Here is a 19,588-nt window from a genome sequence, read left to right as displayed (position 1 = left end):
ATTCACTTAAATAGAGCTTAGCTGCATTACCAGGCACAACACAAGGAAAATACTGGCGCTGTTCCTAGAAAATTAAAAACCTACTTTTATTGTTATCTCTGACAACCCTATTATGGGGGTTCTTATGGATGTCTTTGAAGCACAAATCATATTACAAAATACTGCTCTGCTAAAAAACGGGCAGCCTCGGCAAATCTTCTCAAGTGCTTATTTTGCCTCTGTATTCAATACTCCGTGCAACACACACAATGTAAGGTTATGTGCACACGATAACTACATTTACGTCTGAAATTACGGAGCTGTTTTCAGGAGAAAACAGCTCCTGAATTTCAGACGTAATTGCTCGTACTCGCGTTTTGCGGGGCGTCCATTAATTTGGAGCTGTTCTTCATTGGATTCAATTAAAAACGGCTCCAATTACGTCCCAAGAAGTGTCCTGCTCTTCTTTGACGTGGCTGTTATTTTACGCGCCGTCTTTTGACAGCGACACGTAAAATGACAGGTCGTCGGCACAGTACTTCGGCAAACCCATTGAAATGAATGGGCAGATGTTTGCCGACGTATTGGAGCCGTGTTTTCAGGCGTAATTCGAGGCATAAAACGCCTCCATTACGCCTGAAAATAGGTCGTGTGAACCCAGCCTAAGGCCCTGTTCACACAGAGTATTTTGAGGCCAGAAATTCCATCAGCAATTTTGAGGCACATTTTGACCTGCCTGCACTTTCTAGTCACGGTTTTCGCTGCGTTTTTTGGCCTCGGTCATTGAGCGCCACGGGCAAAAAAACGCCGCGAAATACGCTTTCTCTGCCTCCCATTTATTTCAATGGGAGGTCAGAGACGGAACCGCGGGAAGAAAGAGCAGGTCGCTTTTTTTTTCCGTGAGCGGGAGAAAAACGCCTTTGCCTCCCATTGAAATCAATGAAAGGCAGATTTGGGCGTTTTTTGGCACGGATTCCGACGTGGTTTCCACGTCGAAATCAGCGCCAAAAAAACTCAGTGTGAACAGGGCCTAAGAGTATAAGTTCAAAACTGCAAGGGGTACTTGTACCAAATATGGAGACCAAGGATGCAGCAAGCAGCATGGTCTATTCATTGCATTTTGTGGCATAGTTTCCCTATTGACTTCATTAGAAAACTAATGGGCTTTTTGGTTTTATGTAAATAAATTGTAATCATTGTATAATGAAAATTTTTGCAACTCTCAAGTTACTTTGAGTTTTATTTCCTCACCATTAGGCTGGATTCACACGTGCATGTTCGGTCCGTAAAGGACGGAACGTATTTCGGCCGCAAGTCACGGACCGAACACACTGCAGGGAGCCGGGCTCCTAGCATCATAGTTATGTACGACGCTAGGAGTCCCTGCCTCTCCGTGGAACTACTGTCCCGTACTGAAAACATGATTACAGTACGGGACAGTTGTCCTGCAGCGAGGCAGGGACTCCTAGCATCGTACATACCTATGATGCTAGGAGCCCGGTTCCATGCAGTGTGTTCGGTCCGGGACTTGCGGCCGAAATACGTTCTGTCTTTTACGGACCGAACATGCTCGTGTGAATCCAGCCTTAGGCCCCATGCACACGAACGTAAAAACGCCCGTAATCACGGGCCGTAATTACGGCCCGTAATTACGACCCCATAGACTTCTATTGGCCACGGGTACCTCCCCGTATGCTTACGGGAAGGTGCCCGTGCCGTTCAAAAATATAGAACATGTCCTATTTCAGGCCGTAATTACGGCATGGGCAGCCCCATAGAAGTCTATGGGGCCCCCGTAATTACGGGTGACTACGTGTGTGCACCCGTAATTACGGGAGCGTTGCTAGGCGACGTCAGTGTATAGTCACTGTCCAGGGTGCTGAAAGAGTTAAATGATCGGTAGTAACTCTTTTAGCACCAGGGACAGTGGCTACCGATCACAATATAGATAAAGCTGTAAAAAAAAAAAAGACGTTCATACTTACCCAGAACTCCCTGCTTCTTCCTCCAGTCCGGCCTCCTGGGATGACGTTTCAGCCCATGTGACCGCTGCAGCCAATCACAGGCCAATCACTGGCTGCAGCGGACTGCGCTTCATCCAGGGAGGTCGGACTGGATGTCAAGAGAGGGACGCGTCACCAAGACAACGGCCGGGTAAGTATGAATTTCTTTTACTTTTATTATGGAAAGGGCTGTCCCTTCTCTCTATCCTGCACTGATAGAGAGAAGGGCTGCCGATTACTGCAGTGTAATTTTGCAGCGAAAACGTGCCCGTAAATACGGGTGGAATACGGGTGACACCGGACCCATATTTACAGGCACGGGTCCATAAATACTGGTGCAATACGGGTCGAATACGTGTGACCAAGGACCTGTATTTACGCCAGTATTTACGGGTGGACAAAAATACGGTCGTGTACATGGGGCCTTACAAGATCTGTTTGATGTGAGTGGATGTTTACATTGAGAGGTTAAAAACCTATACAGACCCAATACGTCTCATAGATAAGGGGTTTGCCACAATTGTATGTAATTTGGGCAATCATCTTTGAGCTAAATACATCAGCAGCACAAATCTGTTTCCTGCTCTTGTACAATGTACCAGTGTATAAAATGTTATCAGTCTGCAGTTCTGGTGGTTTAGCTCACAGAGGATTCTCCTGAGGTTTGAGAGAACGATGAGGTCTGCATGGTTATTTGCCTCTGGATCCTGAAAATGGTGAGGAATTGAAACACGTAGGGGGAGATGTATTAAGACTGCACCATCCTTATTTAAAAAAAAACAAGTTGGTGTAAGATGCGAAAAATTCATTTAGAGGCACACACCTTTTTAATAAATTTGTCGCATCTTTGGCTGTCCGTGCGACACTGAATGAAGCTGGTGTCGTTTCTGGCATATATTGTAGTAAATGCGTTGGGCCGCGAGTGGCCATGCGGCTATTGCTATCACTAATCACTATGTTCGTGACGCCTCGTTTTTAGTACTTCTTATTGTTTGTCAGTGCACATATGATGTCATAATCAATATTAATTCTGCGGCTCTGTGGTCTTTTCGCAACCACACCAAAGCTAACACTAAAAAGCCTTCAGTGCGGTGCAGACGGTGGTTATATGTAGCGTAGAGTCATTGTGTCGACGGGGATCTTTTTGGGATTATGTGCTGCTGGCATTTCAGGCATCCTCCCTCTGATATCAGGTTTGCCTGGTTCTAGAAGCATAATAAACGTGTTTATGTTTCTCTGGCTATTCTCTTTCCTACCGTCAATCAGCTTTCCAGAAGCCAATCACCTCCACCCACTTTACAATACATGGGCAGGATCCAGCGTAAACAGTAAAAAAAACACACCTGTAAATTATAAAGTGAATTTGGGTGACATTTTTAAATTGCCAGGAGATTTAAAGGCACAGTTACAATATGCCAAAATATGTTTTCAGCCTAAAGAAGCTGTCGGCTTTGAACAATCCCTTTTTGTTAGAAGGGTCTTCTGACGTTTATCTAATTACAGGGATCAGCTATAAACTGTGGGGAAACCGTTTGGTTGCAAGTGTTTAATTCCGCTGTAGTGCCACCACAGGAGAAACAAAGCATTACATGATTCCCTTTGAAACCAATGGGCCTTCCATGTATTGCCCGGATGTGTCGGGTCCTCCAGAGTGAAGGCTTTTTATAACCACTCTCCACTCTGGTTACTAGATGAGGGTCCTGCAAGAGGGATCTCCCCCTCTATTTTTCCTAATTGGGAATTTAAAAACAGTTTCTCTAGAGCAGACATCTCCTTTAATTGTGTCTAGGTAACGAGATAAATATACACAATTCTTTGCCAGCTCTTTGTACCAATGCTTGTTGTTTGTAGTGATTATCCTAGTGGTGCGCTTACATTTCTTTCAGGGCCACCACAAGTCTTCTACATTTTGGGGATAATTTACTAGCCACTGTGCGTACTGCAGAGAAATGCTATATATGCTGTCTGTAACCGTGTATATATTAGCAGAAATACCCTATTGGTTCTACATTTTAAACCATAATATCATCCTTGGATATGCCATGGTGTATGCCAGTGTGTAGTGCCTAGTGGCACAACATCCTAAGTGAACCCACAATCCTCCCATCTCACCTGGACAATAGTACCCAAAGGTGAATCCCCATCTGATGCTTCTAGTGGAGTAGAGGATATACCTGAACTTCTCACATTAAGGCTAGATTCACATGAGCGTTGCGCATCTCGGACGTGACCTCGCATCCTCATAGATGAGAGTCTATGGAGGGATGCGTGAAGTGCAAAAAAATAGGACATGTCCTATTTTCTCACGGACCCTTCACACGGTCTGTTGAAACAACGGCCGTGTGAACGGCCACATTGAATTAAAAAGGTCCGTGTTATGGCCACTGTTTCAACGGCCGTTACATGAACGTTTAACACGCTCGTGTAAATAAGGCCTTAGTGACATCATCAATCCCTGCCTGGAGTCCAGAGACTTGTCAGTCGCCGCTTCATTTACACTGTGCATATCCACTGTCTTGTGAGAGTAGTGACAGGGACCCCCCCCCCCCCCCCCCAGAGCGTGTTAGCTTGGGGAACACATGGTAACACAGTTTCAATGGTTTTTTTTCAAAGAAAATCTTCCTTTTAAGGTTTTTTGTTCTTAGTATGTTCTGCTTGTCCCCCCCCCCCCCCCCCTATTTTATTCCCACAGTGGTACTTACCTTATTAAGGTCATCTTCAGGTCAGTTGAACTATCTTTCGAACAGGTTCCAGAATTTGCTAGAAGCAGCTCGCGATTCTTTGAATGCTTCCTGATTGGTGGATTTGTATTTGTGGCGGGAAGATTCCAGCTTTATAAGACCGACTGATTTGGTGCCCTTTATAATGACTTATGTTTAGTTAGATGGGGTTTAGGCTGGGTTCCCACTGAGTTTTTTGCAGGCAGATTTTCCTCTGCCTGCACGCCGATTTTCACTGTGTTTTTTGCCCATGGCCATTGCGCACCGCGGGCTAAAAACGCTGCGAAAAACGCTTTCTCTGCCTCCCATTGATGTCAATGGGAGGTCAGAGACGTAAATGCCTGAAGAAAGGGCATGTCCCTTCTTTCTCCCACGAGACGGTTTTTCTGGTCGCAGGAAAAAACGCCTCCCACCTAGTCATTTATTTAATTCAAGCTGATTGGTTATTTATTGGTGTTTTTAATAATTATTTATTATATTTATTATTAATTATGTGTTACCATTAATAAACATTGCGGCCATTTTTCATCCAAAATTATTGTCTTGCGTTTTTATTTATTAATGTAATTTTAATGAGTATTTGGGACTTGTGTTACCATGAATCATTTATGTTGTCTGCAATGTGCAGAGTTTCTTTTGTATAATAGACTGGTTTATGCATAGTCAGTAAGATGGTCATGAACCTGAGGGTATGTTCACATGACCTATTTTCGGCCGTTTTTCGGGCCGTAAATGGCCGAAAAACGGCCGAAAAATCGGAAGTAGAACATCTGCCCATTGATTTCAATGGGAAAACGGCGTTCTGTTCCGACTGAGCGTTTTTCACAGCGCTTCTTACGCGTAAAAAAAACAGCCACGAAAAAGTGCAGGTCACTTCTTGGGACGTTTTTGGAGGCGTTTTTCATTGACTCTATGGGTATGTTTACACAACCTATTTTCAGACGTAATTCAGACGTTTTACACCTCGAATTACGCCTGAAAACACGGCTCCATTACGTCTGCAAACATCTGCCCATTGCTTGCAATGGGTTTTACAATGTTCTGTTCAGACGAGGTGTAATTTTACGCGTCGCTTTCAAAAGACGTCGTGTAAAAAGACACCCGCGTCAAAGAAGTGCATGTCACTTCTTTGGACGTTTTTGGAGCCGTATTTTATTGACTCCATTGAAAAACAGCTCCAATTACGTCCGTAGTGGATGCCGCGAAAAACGCGAGGACTTGCAAAAACTTCTGAAATTCAGCTCCGTAATTTCAGACGTATTTTGCATTTGCGTGTGAACATACCCTTCCGAAAAAAGCTCCAAAAACGGCCGTAAAAAATGCAACGAAAATCGCGACTGGCTTAAAAAAATGTCTGAAAATCAGGAGCCGTTTTCCCTTGAAAACAGCTCCGTATTTTGAGACGTTTTCGAGTTTGTGTGTGAACATACCCTTAGTCTTCTCTACCAAGGCATCACCAAAGGTTCTAGAATATGTACAATGTCCTACCTTTCTTCCCTTTCTTCATTCTTTGCATTGATAAACCAGAACTGTGCATCTACTGAGTTTCTATTTTGTGAATTAAGTTTCAGTTTACAGTAACAATCATCATTATATACTCCATAAGGTTCTTTTAGATGTTATGCAATGGTACATTATCGCCCTCTAGAGCACCCCAGTGGAAATACAAGCAGTGTGAAAACATCGGATTACGCATATTTCTGTTTTTAATAGGTGACCACCTAAAATACAGGCAGTTTATTTTCACTTTAGAGCAATGTCTTCTTAACCCAGTTTTTCTTGTATTGACACCATGTTATATAATTTCATAGTGGTGACAATGGCACTGTGCACATTTTTTCACGTTTATAAATAAGAAGGCAAGTTACATGTTTAAACTAAATCTCCACATTTGCTCAATATTGGCTATAGATATATTGCAATATCTCTTAACTATCCTTACAGTTTCCACTTATTTTTAGTTATTTTTTTTACTAAAAATCTATTGCAACTTGGAAACCATCAACAAGCTGCTGTTAATGGATCTGTTAGGCTGGATTCACACGAGCATGTTACGTCCGTAATGGATGGAACGTATTTCGGCTGCAAGTCCCGGACCGAACACACTGCAGGAAGCCGGGCTCCTAGCATCATAGTTATGTACGACGCTGGGAGTCCCTGCCTCTCCGAGGGAACTACTGTCCCGTACTGAAAACATGATTACAGTACAGGACAGTTGTTCCGCAGCGAGGCAGGGACTCCTAGCCACGAACACCTTTCCGTATCGCTACGGAAGGGTGTCCGTGCCGTAGAACTGTGCCGGGAAATATGGAACATGTCCTACTTTTCGTTTTTTGCAAGCCGTGCCTTCATACCACGAAAATGTGGCCCGCGGGTGTCTGTGGCCGGTCGTGCCCGCAATCGCAGGCTGTGATTACGGGCACGGCCGTGTGCATGAGGCCTTCCGTATATTTACGGAAAGGTGCCCAGGCCAGAGAAGTGTACCGCAAAATATAGGACATGTCCGTTCTTTTGCTTATCACGGTATGGGAGATACTTTATATGGGATCACGACCCTCAAATGCAGGTGGCATTCTGCGGCCTTCGGCGGCCAGCCATGTGAGCAATCGCGGGCCGTAATTACGGGCACGGCCGTGTGCATGGGGCCTTACTGTGGGACACTCAGCCAGCCGTCATGAGCAGTCAATAGAGTTAAAAGTAGTCTGTGGGGACCATCACAGCGCCCCCAACACAGTCTGTTCTAGTTATTTCTGTGCTACACATCAGTTTCCTCCATCTGAGCAGAAATATCTTCAAGCAAATATCTGAACATCTGCTCAAGTTCATGGCAACAGTACACTTACCTGCAAACAGTCTGTGAAAGACCTAAAATGCGTCTGTGAACGTGACCCTTATATCCCAATCAAAGCCTGAAAATGAGGCCTCATGCAAATGAACGTATTTTTGTCCTCCAGTAAATACTGGCGTAAATACGGGTCCTTGGTCACACGTATTTGACCCGTATTACACCAGTATTTACGGACGTGTGATTGCAGAACAATGATATACTTAAGAGAAAAGGGGGCCCCAAGCAGACATCAAACTGGGCCCCCAGTTTTAAAGTTTTATTACCCAGGACAAAAAGGCCTTGCGTTTGTTTCCCTTCCATGCCTTGTCTATGTCCCTTGGGACAATTCACCAACCCCTTGTTTGCTAACAATGCAGTTCCTCTGGACAGGGCAGTCCAGTACAGGTTCTTGCCACTCAATAACAAAGCAATGTTACCAACTTAGGATTGGTCCCCCTCGCTCCAAGGGTCCTATAGCCACTGCATGGTCTACGCTATGCAAGCAAATCACTGGTGACTATAGTGGATCCAGGGGTAGTTAAAACAGCTAAAATTTCTGAGGACCCCACTAAATAGCTCCCCAAATCTCAGCTTTGTGAACACCTGTAAGTGTGACATGATGGGGGGTATTGGTTTAACTGAAGGCAGTAAGTGGTAATGCTTTAAAGGGTCCCATAATATTAAGATGATCATAAGGTGTTCCACAGTTGAGACCCCCAGAGATTAGCTGTAATTTGGAAGGGACGGACCTGATAGCTAGTGTTACATCCCCCTGCTGCGCCACCACAGGCTAAATTGAGCATTACATGGTTCTTAATGCAATCAATGGGCTGTCTATATAATGCACACCTCCACAGACAGGAACGCAGGGCTTCATTTTTTAACAGAGAATTCCCTAATAGGGTGTTTGGAAATGAGTTTTCTTAACCAGACAACCCCGACAGTGACGTTCTTCAAGACATGGCGCTTCTATCTACTGTCTGAGGTCAAATGGAAAGTCCTGAAAATAAATTATCTACCAAATAGTCAGTACCATAATGTCAAATAATGCCATCATCAAAATCAGAGAGCAGTGTTACTATCACCAACAATATGACTTTATTGTACACAAACATTAGAGCAGCATTCAGGATTATCTGGTACAGATTTCATGGTCAAAGAGACCGTCTTATAATAGTCTCTTCTAAATTCTCAACAATTACAGGTAGTAGAGAGATTCCAGAATAACATCACTAAATTCACAGTTCATTGCCATTTTGGATACAGGAAGAACATCGTGTTGATCTTTGGCCTGCGTAACATATATTTGCAGCGCCCCCTGTGCTGAGAGGATATGACAGTATACAAGAACATTAAAAACACAGGTCAGATATTGTGCTCTTTCTACAGGTGTACTTATCCCGTCAGCGTCACTGTCCACACGTACTGGATATAACATGCTTCACTTTCGAAAGTTTTATAGTGGAATGAGTAACAGAGATAGAAGGCACCACACAGTACAAATCTAGATATAGGATCATGCGATCACCAACACACACTCTCCAATACTTCGCTCACGCTCTAACTAAGCTGAAATGCAGTTTTGCATGATCTGACCCTTCTCCCAACCCATTACCCATTATGCAACTGGGATTTTGTTCCGCTTGGTGTTTCTATGGGCAGCTATCTCCAGAGTATGACTACTGAGCACCATTGTTATGGTGTACCTACCATGGTAACAGGCAGTGAAGAAGCTATGGGGCCCAGCACATGAAGGTGTCAATATACCACTGTGTTAATAAAGACTACGGGAAAGTTAGTGAATGAGGGGAGAGGTAGCATAACATGGATTACTGAGTGCTGAGGCCTAGGAAGTGAAGGAAATAGACAGAACAATGGCTATGATTCTCATAATTTTTCTATTTATTGAACATAATGCTGATGGTTATCTTTACAGGGAGGTTAGTGCACCATTCTAAGTTTTGCTCTGAGGACCCACTGTTACTTGTTATGCCATAGGTCATAGGTCACCCAAGACAGCACAAGATTCCGAATTCTGCTCAATAATCATGATCTGGAGACATCTAGGTGGGATAAGACTGGAGACCTCTGCAGGACAGGGCCACAGGTAAGCAAGGGTATGTTCACACATGTGGTCACAACGCCAGCAGAAATAACACTAGTACAATGTATAGAGCACTTTCCTGAAACAGTTATCATATCTTGTATGTTAGGTTACCCCACATTTGGATAAGGTGAGGTTCTTCTCGTAGAACATAATCTGATTATTCTTCTCCTTTTCTATATGGCCTAGTGACTAATAACGACCTCACTGCTCTTTATTATAAGCCCCATCAGGTCATGTTTAGAAAGGAAGAGGGATGGGAATACAGCACTAGGAAGACCCAGAAGCAACATCCAGCATGGCTACCAGTGCTGGGCACTCGTTGAATTCAATAAGTGCCATGGACCCCAAATGCAGGTTCACTTATTTTGAGATGTTAATGTTAAATTATTATTTTAGGGAATTGCATTAACAATTCCACAGTATTAATCTCCTACTAGAATCACCATGTTTACACGCAGGGGCAGTTTAGGCAATAGAGGAGGGGAATACAGTCTCTATTTATGACAGCCTGTATTCTCTGAATGGGTTTAGCTGACAGACACTCCTTGTTCCGTTTAGAAAATGTATGCAGCTTGAAACATACAGTACATAATTTTATTTTATCATATACTCTTTGCTTAAAAATAAAATATAAAAATATAATTATAGCATAGATAGTTTATAAATTAATGTGACAATACTCCTTAGACTCATATATTATATATACATATATATGTGTGTATATACAGTATATATATATATAATTATTTTTTTATATTTATTTATATATATATATATATATATGTATATATACAACTATATAGTCAGCAGATCTAAGAGCTAGCATCTCTATAATATACCTTCATTACTGATTTTGCTGATTTGACTCCTTTTGGACAATATTTTACTTTCTGAAGTCAAGAAGAGTCTATATCTATGAAAGCCACCATCTTGCAGACTAGCTGCCATTGACAAACTACATATGATGCAGTGGTGTACATACAAGAGAGAGGGAGCCACATAGCACAGATCAAAATGCTACCCCCACCCCTATTATGTTGCAAGCTTTTGCCACCCAGGACGAAAGGGCTTGGTGTTTGTTTTCCGTTCTAAAGGGGGTTTTACACAGGACGATTATAGGGCAGACGAGCGTTCATATAACGCTCGTTGCTGATACTTGCCCTGTGTAAACGGGAATGATCAGCAGATGAGCTAGCCAACGCTCGTTCATTTGCTGATCGTATCGTTTTAAAAACGCAAAAGATTATCGTTGTCGGCAGCACATCTTGGTGTGTAAACAGGGAGACGCGCTGCCGACATCATAATAATGGATGGGGACGAGCGATCGGAGTAACGACCGCTCGTCCCCATTCATAGCTCCGTGTGACAGGAGCAAGCGAGCGCCGATCCACGATGTCTCGTTGATCGACACTCGCTGCACCGGCCGCTTATTGGCTGGTGTTAAAGAGCCTTAACTCTTGGGTCAATTCCGCACCCTCTTGTTTGCTAACAATGCAATTTCTCTGGAGATGGGAGTCCCCACAGGTTCTCTACACCCAGCAGTAAAGGGTATGGGACCAACCAGAGCTTGGTCCCATCTCTCCAATAAGAAGATAATCACATAGATGCCAGAGTTTACAGAGAACCAGTGATAACCAAAGATGGAGCTTCTCCTTACCTTTATTACTCAATGTGAAACATTATGCACTTTCCCTAAAGGCCGTTTTACACGGGCCAATTATTGGGCAAACGAGCGTTCATGTGAACACTCGTTCCCGATCATTGCCCTGCAAACGCTCATTCATCGGCTGATCGTGTTGTTCATGCAGCAGAAAATGTTATCGTTGTTGGCAGCACATCTCCCTGTGCAGGGGAGATGTGCTGCCGACATGATGGTCATACATTACTCATCATAGTTCCTCAATGATTGGTGCTCGTTTACACGGCCCATGTCGGGCTGTGTAAGGGGACCCTACGTCTTAGATTCTGAAAAGAGCTAACCAGTATATCAGCCAACCAGATGCTAGCTCTCATGACTTGGCACTCTACCAGAGAGATGACTGATTATTTCTGATTGGTTAATTTGTTTTGTTAGATACTTAAACTTATGCTTCATATTAGTAATTCATTCCCAGCACAATAGTACTTAATTCACAAATCTATACAGAACATTTCTGCCTACATAATACTACCATACAGTACCAAATAACCCAATAACAGTGCCCAAATAATTTTGTAGCGGTTCAGATGGCACTAGGTTCTGATGGGTGCATAAGTAGGGGCCCAACCCGATATCAATGTAGAAGTACTATGCCCACCACTTGGAGTAAATGCAAAGAATTATTTATTTTCATGCCAGTGTGGAAGTTTCGGTCTAACCCTAGACCTTCCTCAGGTAATTGTTATGATAGAACCTGCGTGACGGTGCTATAGAATCATGGCTAACCGCTGTGGAGACACAGGTTCCAGCATACCATAGTGCCTGAGGAAGGTCTAGGATTAGACCGAAATGTCCACACTGGCATGAAAAGAAATAATTCTTTGCATTTACTCCAAATGGTGTGCATAGTACTTCTTCTACAGTGCCCAAATAATACCACAACCATCACATTGATATAAATGTGAGATGACCTGTCAGAGAGTAAGACTAGAGTAGAAAGCTTGAAGTGGGAATGTAGTGTTGGTGACCCCAGGGAATTTGCCTCTTTTACCCTTTCAGATTGCAGCTACTTCCGCAGCTACTTGTCTGGCTCCCTGTCTGCGCCAGGCATATCCCTTGCAGCGAAGTATTGAATGGCACTCATTCAGATGAAGAGCCACTCTGGCTCATAGAGGAGAGTCCAGAGTAGGGGGATCCCACTCTTTGATGTCCATATGTCCTAATAGGGCATACGCACAGGGATTGTTTTCATGAGAGACAACCTTTAACTTTAGGGCATCCTGTACAGTGAGGGCCAGTGCCCTTTAAATAATTACAATTATTTCTTCTTTTTAAACTCCACTTAATCAGTTTTCCTTTAAGTAAATAAAATTGTAGAGAGGCAACAGGAAGAAATGTGTTACATTCTACTCTATTTTACCAACCTGCTGTTAGAAAGACAACATTATATCTCCTGCTGAGGGTGCGGGTCATGTGATTAATTCCAATCTTTCTCTGCAATAACTAATATGTTAATAGGAGCCTCAAAGATTCTCCCCGTTTATTATTCACTTTAAATGGCTATTATGTTTGTGGTTATGAAACCACAGATTGCATCTGCATGTATAGAGGTGAATAATAATCACGTTCAGATAATTATCTACACAATGGTGGGATCATGGCACGCATACACACAAAGTGTACATCTCTGCGTGCTACAATATGTATGCGGTCTGTCAGGACAATCTTTTCACAAAATCACAGTTTACCCATAGAAATATGTTTACATTTGCACTGAGACATTTATCAGATAGCACGAGGGACATTCTGTATAAGTGGGTGTAGCTATAGGAAGGTGCAGAAGCAGCAGTCACACATGAACCCTGGTGCCTAAGGGGGCCTAAAGGCTCCTCTGCCAATTAAGACGCAGATGGGACATGGTAGGTGGGCAGGGCCGTATTTGGAGTTGGTGCTGCCCTAAGCACTTTTAGTGCTGACGCCCCCGATAACGCAGGTTTTTCGCTGCAAAAATTACAACATGTGATAATTGTTGCAGGTTTTACCTCCCCAATGAATTCAATAGAGAAAACCTGCAACAGAAAACCAGCGATCCCGCAGCATAAATTGACATGCTGCGGATTAAAAAAAATGCACTGCAGGTCAATTTATTAACGTTTTTTCGTGGGTTTTTTATGCAGCGTGTGGATGAGATTTGTTCACATCTCATGAACTTTGCTTCTACTGTATTATGCTGCGGACTTTTCGCAATGAAATCCGTTGCGTAAAATCCGCAGTGTTTACGCTATGTGTGGACATACCCTAAAATAAATGCTTAGTGCTACCCCATTAACATTCCCTCCCCTGCCCCCCACATGAACACTGGGGCCCATTTCCCCTATTATTGATTAGGTCACAGTTTATTATTTTTTACGGCCATTTTTGGAGCTGTTTACCCCTCCTGCAGCCCCCTTCCCGACTGGAGCAAATTACGCCCTGCAGGTTACATCAGTGCTTTGTCCTACTATTAAAAGTAGGCCAATGAACTGAGGTAATCTGGGACCATATGAAGTAAACTAACCAATGACAGCTTAGAGCTGACACTGATTAGTTTACTGTTACAGACCCAGAAAGGTAAGTATAATAATGGTTTTGCTTTTTTACGTATAAGGGTATGTTCATACGGAGTGTTTTCAGACAGTTTTTGGGCCGTGAATGTACCAAAAAACGGCTGAAAAATCGGAAGCAGAGATTTTCAAAACGGACACGTAAAAAAACAGGCGCAAAAAAGAAGTGCATGTCACTTCTTCAGCCGTTTTTGGAGCCCTTTTTCATAGACTCTATAGAAAAACAGCTCCAAAAATGGCCGTAAAAAACGCTGCGATTAGAGGCAGACACGCCGGGGTTAGAATTGATTGTGTCACGGCTGAAACAGTTATTGGTTCTTGAGAGGGTGGAGGTGGAAAGGCGGAAGGAAACGGGAACCAAGAAGCTATTTGATAAGTGGCAAGTATTTATAGAAACGCAATGTACAACAGCCGAAATAGCGGAAATTGTTAGGCCTTTCCAGTACACAAAGTGCTACTGCACGCAGCTCTTGGCAGGCGTTTTAGGGAGGATGCAACTGTGAACCAGCTGGGGGAGAAATGATGAGTGGAAACTCATTGATGATCTAGGTGGTGTTGGAGTTGGGGGAGTCATGTTTGTTTGGTCCATCTGAAGATCGACAATTATGCCATGTTTCTATGTTGGTGTGTTTATATGTTATGTTGAATTTAATTTAAAAGTTAATCCCATGACAGTTTAGTGCTGCGCACTCATGATGTAACTCTTACGTGAAATGTTTGTAAGAAAATGTGAAAACTGACAATAAAAAGGATATTTTAAAAAAAACGCTGCGACAATCGCGAGTGGCTTAAAAAACGTCTGAAAATCAGGAGCTGTTTTCCCTTTAAAACAGCTCCGTATTTTGAGACAAATTTGATTTTTTGTGTGCACATACCCTTAGTGTTACAAATGTGTTTTGTTTTTTTGTGTGTTTTTTTACAGGTTTGGTCATTGGACTACATTGGATTCGAGGACTACTTTGATTATGGTGCTTTTATTTTTAATAAAATGGTTAAAGAGGGGTGTGTGGGGGGCTTTTATTTCAATAAAATATTTTTTCTGTGTTGGTGTTTTTTTTTAACTTCTTTACAACTGCCTTAGTAATGGTGGCAGTCTGATAGACCGCGTCCATTACTAAGGAGGGGCTTAGTGTTAGCCGGTGAAGAGGCTAACACTAACCCCTTATTATTACCCCGGTACCCACTGCCACCAGGGGTGCCGGGAAGAGCAGGGTACAATCCAGTACCCGACCATCTGTAGTGATGGTCGGGTATTGGGGAGACAGCGAGCTGGTATTATTAGCCTGGGAAAGCCTAAAAATAATGGCCCTTCCCACCCTGGTAATACTAGCCTGCTGCTGCTGTGTTGTATCCTGCTGGTTAACTATTTATTTAAAAAAAACAACGTGGGGTCCCCCCCATTTTTCATAACCAGCCAGATTCAATAAAGCAGCAGCCTAGCGGCCGCCCGGTGTCCCGCCATCACTACAAATGGTCGGGTACTGGAGACAGAATATGGGGGTGTTTTGCAGTGCGTCCGCCATGTTCTGTCTTCGGTGCCGGCGGGCATTTGCGCAGCACTGGACGAATCACATCATGCTAACCGTGCACGCACTCTTGTCAGGAGCGGGGCAATGGCTGTATTACACAGCCGCAACCTCGCTTACTATGTTCATGTCTAACAATACTAAGCTGTGTGGCCACACAGCTTAGTATCAAAATACATGAATTAACGTTATTGAACATTTACTTACCTGACCTGCTGCAGTGCCGTACTGTCCTGCTCTGCCATCCAAGTCTAAGACACACCCACTATTCGTGTATTGGCCACAGCTGCTCACGTGAGCAGTTCTGGCCAATCCATTAACAAGGGGCGTGTCTTACAGCCTAAGAAGCGCATCCCCCTGTCCTGTGAGTGACCTGACTGGTGGCCGGTCAGGTCACAAGATAAATTTTTAACAATAATTAAAAAAATAAATAAAAAGGATCCTGCAAACCCCCCTGCTGGATTCTTTCGGCACTGCACTCCCAGTGCCTAGTAGCAAATACAGCCCTGTAGGTGGGGGAACTGTTACAGATTTAGAAAGTTACATCTCTGCTATTTAAACTTTGTTATAGACAATTTCAGAACATGAAAATAACTAAAGTGCACCTACCATAATCCCAATCCCTCCTTAGGCAGCTATAGATGTGTATTAGATGTAGCAGGTCTATAGCCTACTCCCTGCTGGTTCATGTAAACGCTCGTTTTCTCTCCCCATGCTTGCCGAGTGGGTGGGCACTTCATGGTGTGATGTAAGAGCTGTGTTGTTTGCTCTGAACCAATCAGATGTCTCCCATCTGCTGCTCCTCCTTACCTTTCACACACACACTGAGGGAGAGAGAATGGGAGAGAGAATGCAGCTGCATCCCCCTCCTACCTCTCCTATGTACGATTTTGCATTAGGCTGATTTTTTGGCAACTGAAAAGGGTTTCTATACAGTTACAAAGAGCTTGCAGGCAGGGAAAGAGAACTACAGGCTCCTGGTAGGTGGAAGCAGCTAGGATCCTGGAAGCAGCTAGTTTATGCAAAAAAATATAATTATAGATACGCTCTAAAGGAAACCTGTCACTAAGGTCATGCCGCACCTAACCAAAGTCATAATCAACTATGTTTAACTCCAAAGGGCTGCTGCGTTTTAGAGAAAACATAGCACTAGGTCATGGCCTGCGGAATGATGCATGTCATGCGGGCTCAGGCAGAAGTGTCAAGCTGAACTCTGCTTGATTGCTATTGGCAACACTCTTTTTTCAGGGAACTTTCATTACATAAAACCCCAAAACTATAAGACAACCCTTTAAAAGCCTATATAGTATCTGTGCCTTGTTGAGTGGATGAGAAGCAGCATACAAAGGACACTTGACTCAATGCTATCCTATAATTGAAAGAGTGCCCCAAAGGACAATTGTCTCCCTTTCTCCCTGGCAAGCCCTCCCAGGAGTCTTTTCTAATCACTATTTTAAGAGCAGTGTACTGGTAACCTTATTGTAACTATGTATTATATTATATAATATCTTTGGAGTGGTTATGGGAAACATAGATCAAATCCTGATCATAGTTTGTACCCCAATGTGCTCACCATAAGGCTGAGTTCACACTGGGCAGAAACACTGCGTAATCGGGAATTCTGGGCAAAAAACCGCACCAAACTGTGGTGCAGATTTTGGCCGGAATGTACACTGCGTAAAACCGCAGCACTTAGCCGGACTGCTGGCAGGCTAGCCTCCTGGGATGACATTTCATCCCAGGAGACTACTGCATCCTGTGATTGGTTGTAGCGGCCGTCATCCCAGGAGGCCAGGAAGAATATCACAGCTCCAGAGAAAAATATAATAATAATAATAATACAAAAATACCAGGAGGCTGACCCTCTGACATCTTCCAGGCCGGCCTCTTGGGATGAAGTTTCATCCCATGTGACCGCCGCTACAGCCTGTGATTGGCTGCCTCGGTCACATGAAATGAAACGTCATCCCAGGAAGGCCAGCCTGGAGGAAGAAACACAGACTCCTGGGTAAGTTGTTTTTTTTTTATCTGAGTTATGTTTTTTTGCGGTGGAATTGCTGCAAACCTGCTGCAAAAAAAAAAAAACAATTGCTATTTGTTGTGGGTTTTACCTCCAGATTAAATTCAATAAGAAAAACCCACAACAAATAAGCAGCGTTTATACAAATACAATTGACATGCTGCGGAAAAATATTCTGCACCGCAGCTCAATTTCTGAGAAGTTTTTCCGCAGCGTGTGGATGAGGTTTGTTTTATCTCATCCACTTTGCTGCTACTGTTTTTGCTGCGGATTTTCCGTATTTAAATCCGTTGCGGAAATTCTGCAGTATTTACGTAACGTGTGAACTGACCCTGACTCTTTAATATGAGGCACCATCTCAGTAACATTTCATCAGAGACAGATCAGGATTTCCTTACTCTTAGGCCCCATGCACACGAACGTATTTTTGCGGCCGCAATTCACCCGCAAATCTGCAGGTGAATTGTGGCCCCATTCATTTCAATGGGCCCATTCACACGACCGTGGTTTCCACGGTCCGTGCATGACCCAGGAGCCTGGACAGCAAAAAGAACGGACATGTCTTATTACGGCCGTGTTTTGCGGTCCAGGCTCATAGAAATTAATGCACGCGGGTGACACTCCGCGGCCGTCCGAGCCGCAAATCACGGCCGTGCATACCACTACGGTCGTGTGCATGAGGCCTTATAAGATAATGCCTCCTAACAATAAATGTGTGTTTGCAACACACTTGTAAAGGCAATATTGATTAGCTTCAGAAGATACAGGCTTTCTTTTATAAACTTAAAAAGGACTAAAATTCAAAGGCATTCAAAACATGGTACCTATCAACTGTACTGTGCGTTCCCCTTTCACCCCAAGCTCCTCACAACATCCTCCACACATCATCATGTGCCCCTGATACACTCTCATACAAACACAGCTAAAATAAATACTGTACACGAGATGAGTTGTGTCAATAAATACATGGTGGAGCGTCCGGAGCTCATAAATTCTCTGGGACGTACACGAGAAGAGATAATTATCCTCGAGACTCAAGAGACCTAGGAAGCAATATAAGATGTTGAAGAAGAAAGTATAAACAAGAATAAAGTATAGTATTGCTATAGCAAACAATGCAAAGAAATCCTAATATACATAAACACACTACTAGGGGGATCTCCCTGGTTATTCTCTTCTCTGGGGGAGGGGGCTGTACTCTATCACTTTCTGAAAACTGTAATAATTTATGACATTTATCCGACCTTTATCTCGCATTGATTGCAGCTGCTACAAAGCACACACCCCGCTGCACTGTATGTACCGCCAATGCAGAAACGAAGTGTGTGCCTCGAAAATGGCCTTTTTTTTAAAAAAAGGAAACCGACATGTAAAAAAAATATTATATACACACATTATATCTCTGTTTCGTGTTCCGTGCTAACTGATGCCTCCACAGCAAAAGAAAAATCATATTTAGACATTCTGCGTGACATGAACATATTTTGCATGGACCACAGGTGCTTAGGCATTAATATGGTCCTGTTGGCAGAATGTACTTTACGCCAAACAAAAAATATTTGCCACTAATTTTAGTCTGATAAAAACGCCACCAAAAACGCATGAAAATGCAGCAAACCGCTATGTGTGACTCCACCCAACAAGCAGCTAGCCGCATCCTAATAAATGCGTTTCTATTATCACAATTACTGGGTGATTGTTGGACAGACAGAAGGGAATACTCTACGATAATGGGGATGCTCGGATTGTAAACTAAGTAGCTCATATACTGTTCTTGCACAATAGCCCTCTGCTGTCTATGTCTGCCCATGGATTGCATGCTGTATGTATGTATTGTTGCCCCTCCATCCTCACAGCTAATCAGAAGTGCCAAGAGGGCAGGCTCCTTCCGACTGGGCACACATTAAAAAGTGAGTTGCGGCACCTATAGTTATATAGGTTGTATTGGGTTCTGGAAAATAGTCTGCGTGTGTGTAGTACTCAATATGAGTGTAGAGGTCCCCGCAATGCTCCATATGTTCTCATTGGCTTTGTGTTTTTTTGGGGCATTAAAAAAAAATTTATTATCTGGACCTGCATAAGGATATTTTATTATGCCCCATGGTAAGTCTCATAAAATTAAATATTTAAAGGTGTTATTTAAAGGCTCCCCATACTTCTAGAA

General features: G+C 43.3%; 1 protein-coding gene across 1 annotated transcript in view; it reads right to left on the bottom strand.

The window, feature by feature from the left end:
• Nucleotides 1-12,005: 12,005 nt before the first annotated feature.
• The window catches only part of LIN7B (lin-7 cell polarity scaffold B), a 43,631-nt gene continuing 36,048 nt past the window's right edge, over nucleotides 12,006-19,588 (bottom strand). Inside the window, exon 6 of the mRNA XM_075839822.1 lies at nucleotides 12,006-18,467. Within this exon, the coding sequence (XP_075695937.1) occupies nucleotides 18,446-18,467 (22 nt within the window). The 3' untranslated portion in view covers nucleotides 12,006-18,445. The remainder of the gene's footprint in view (nucleotides 18,468-19,588) is intronic.

The sequence above is a fragment of the Rhinoderma darwinii genome, chromosome 10 (assembly GCF_050947455.1).
Source record: "Rhinoderma darwinii isolate aRhiDar2 chromosome 10, aRhiDar2.hap1, whole genome shotgun sequence".
In the NCBI taxonomy this organism is placed as follows: domain Eukaryota; kingdom Metazoa; phylum Chordata; class Amphibia; order Anura; family Rhinodermatidae; genus Rhinoderma; species Rhinoderma darwinii.
Note: the sequence above shows the minus strand (reverse complement) of the source record. Positions and strands in the feature narration are given on the sequence as shown.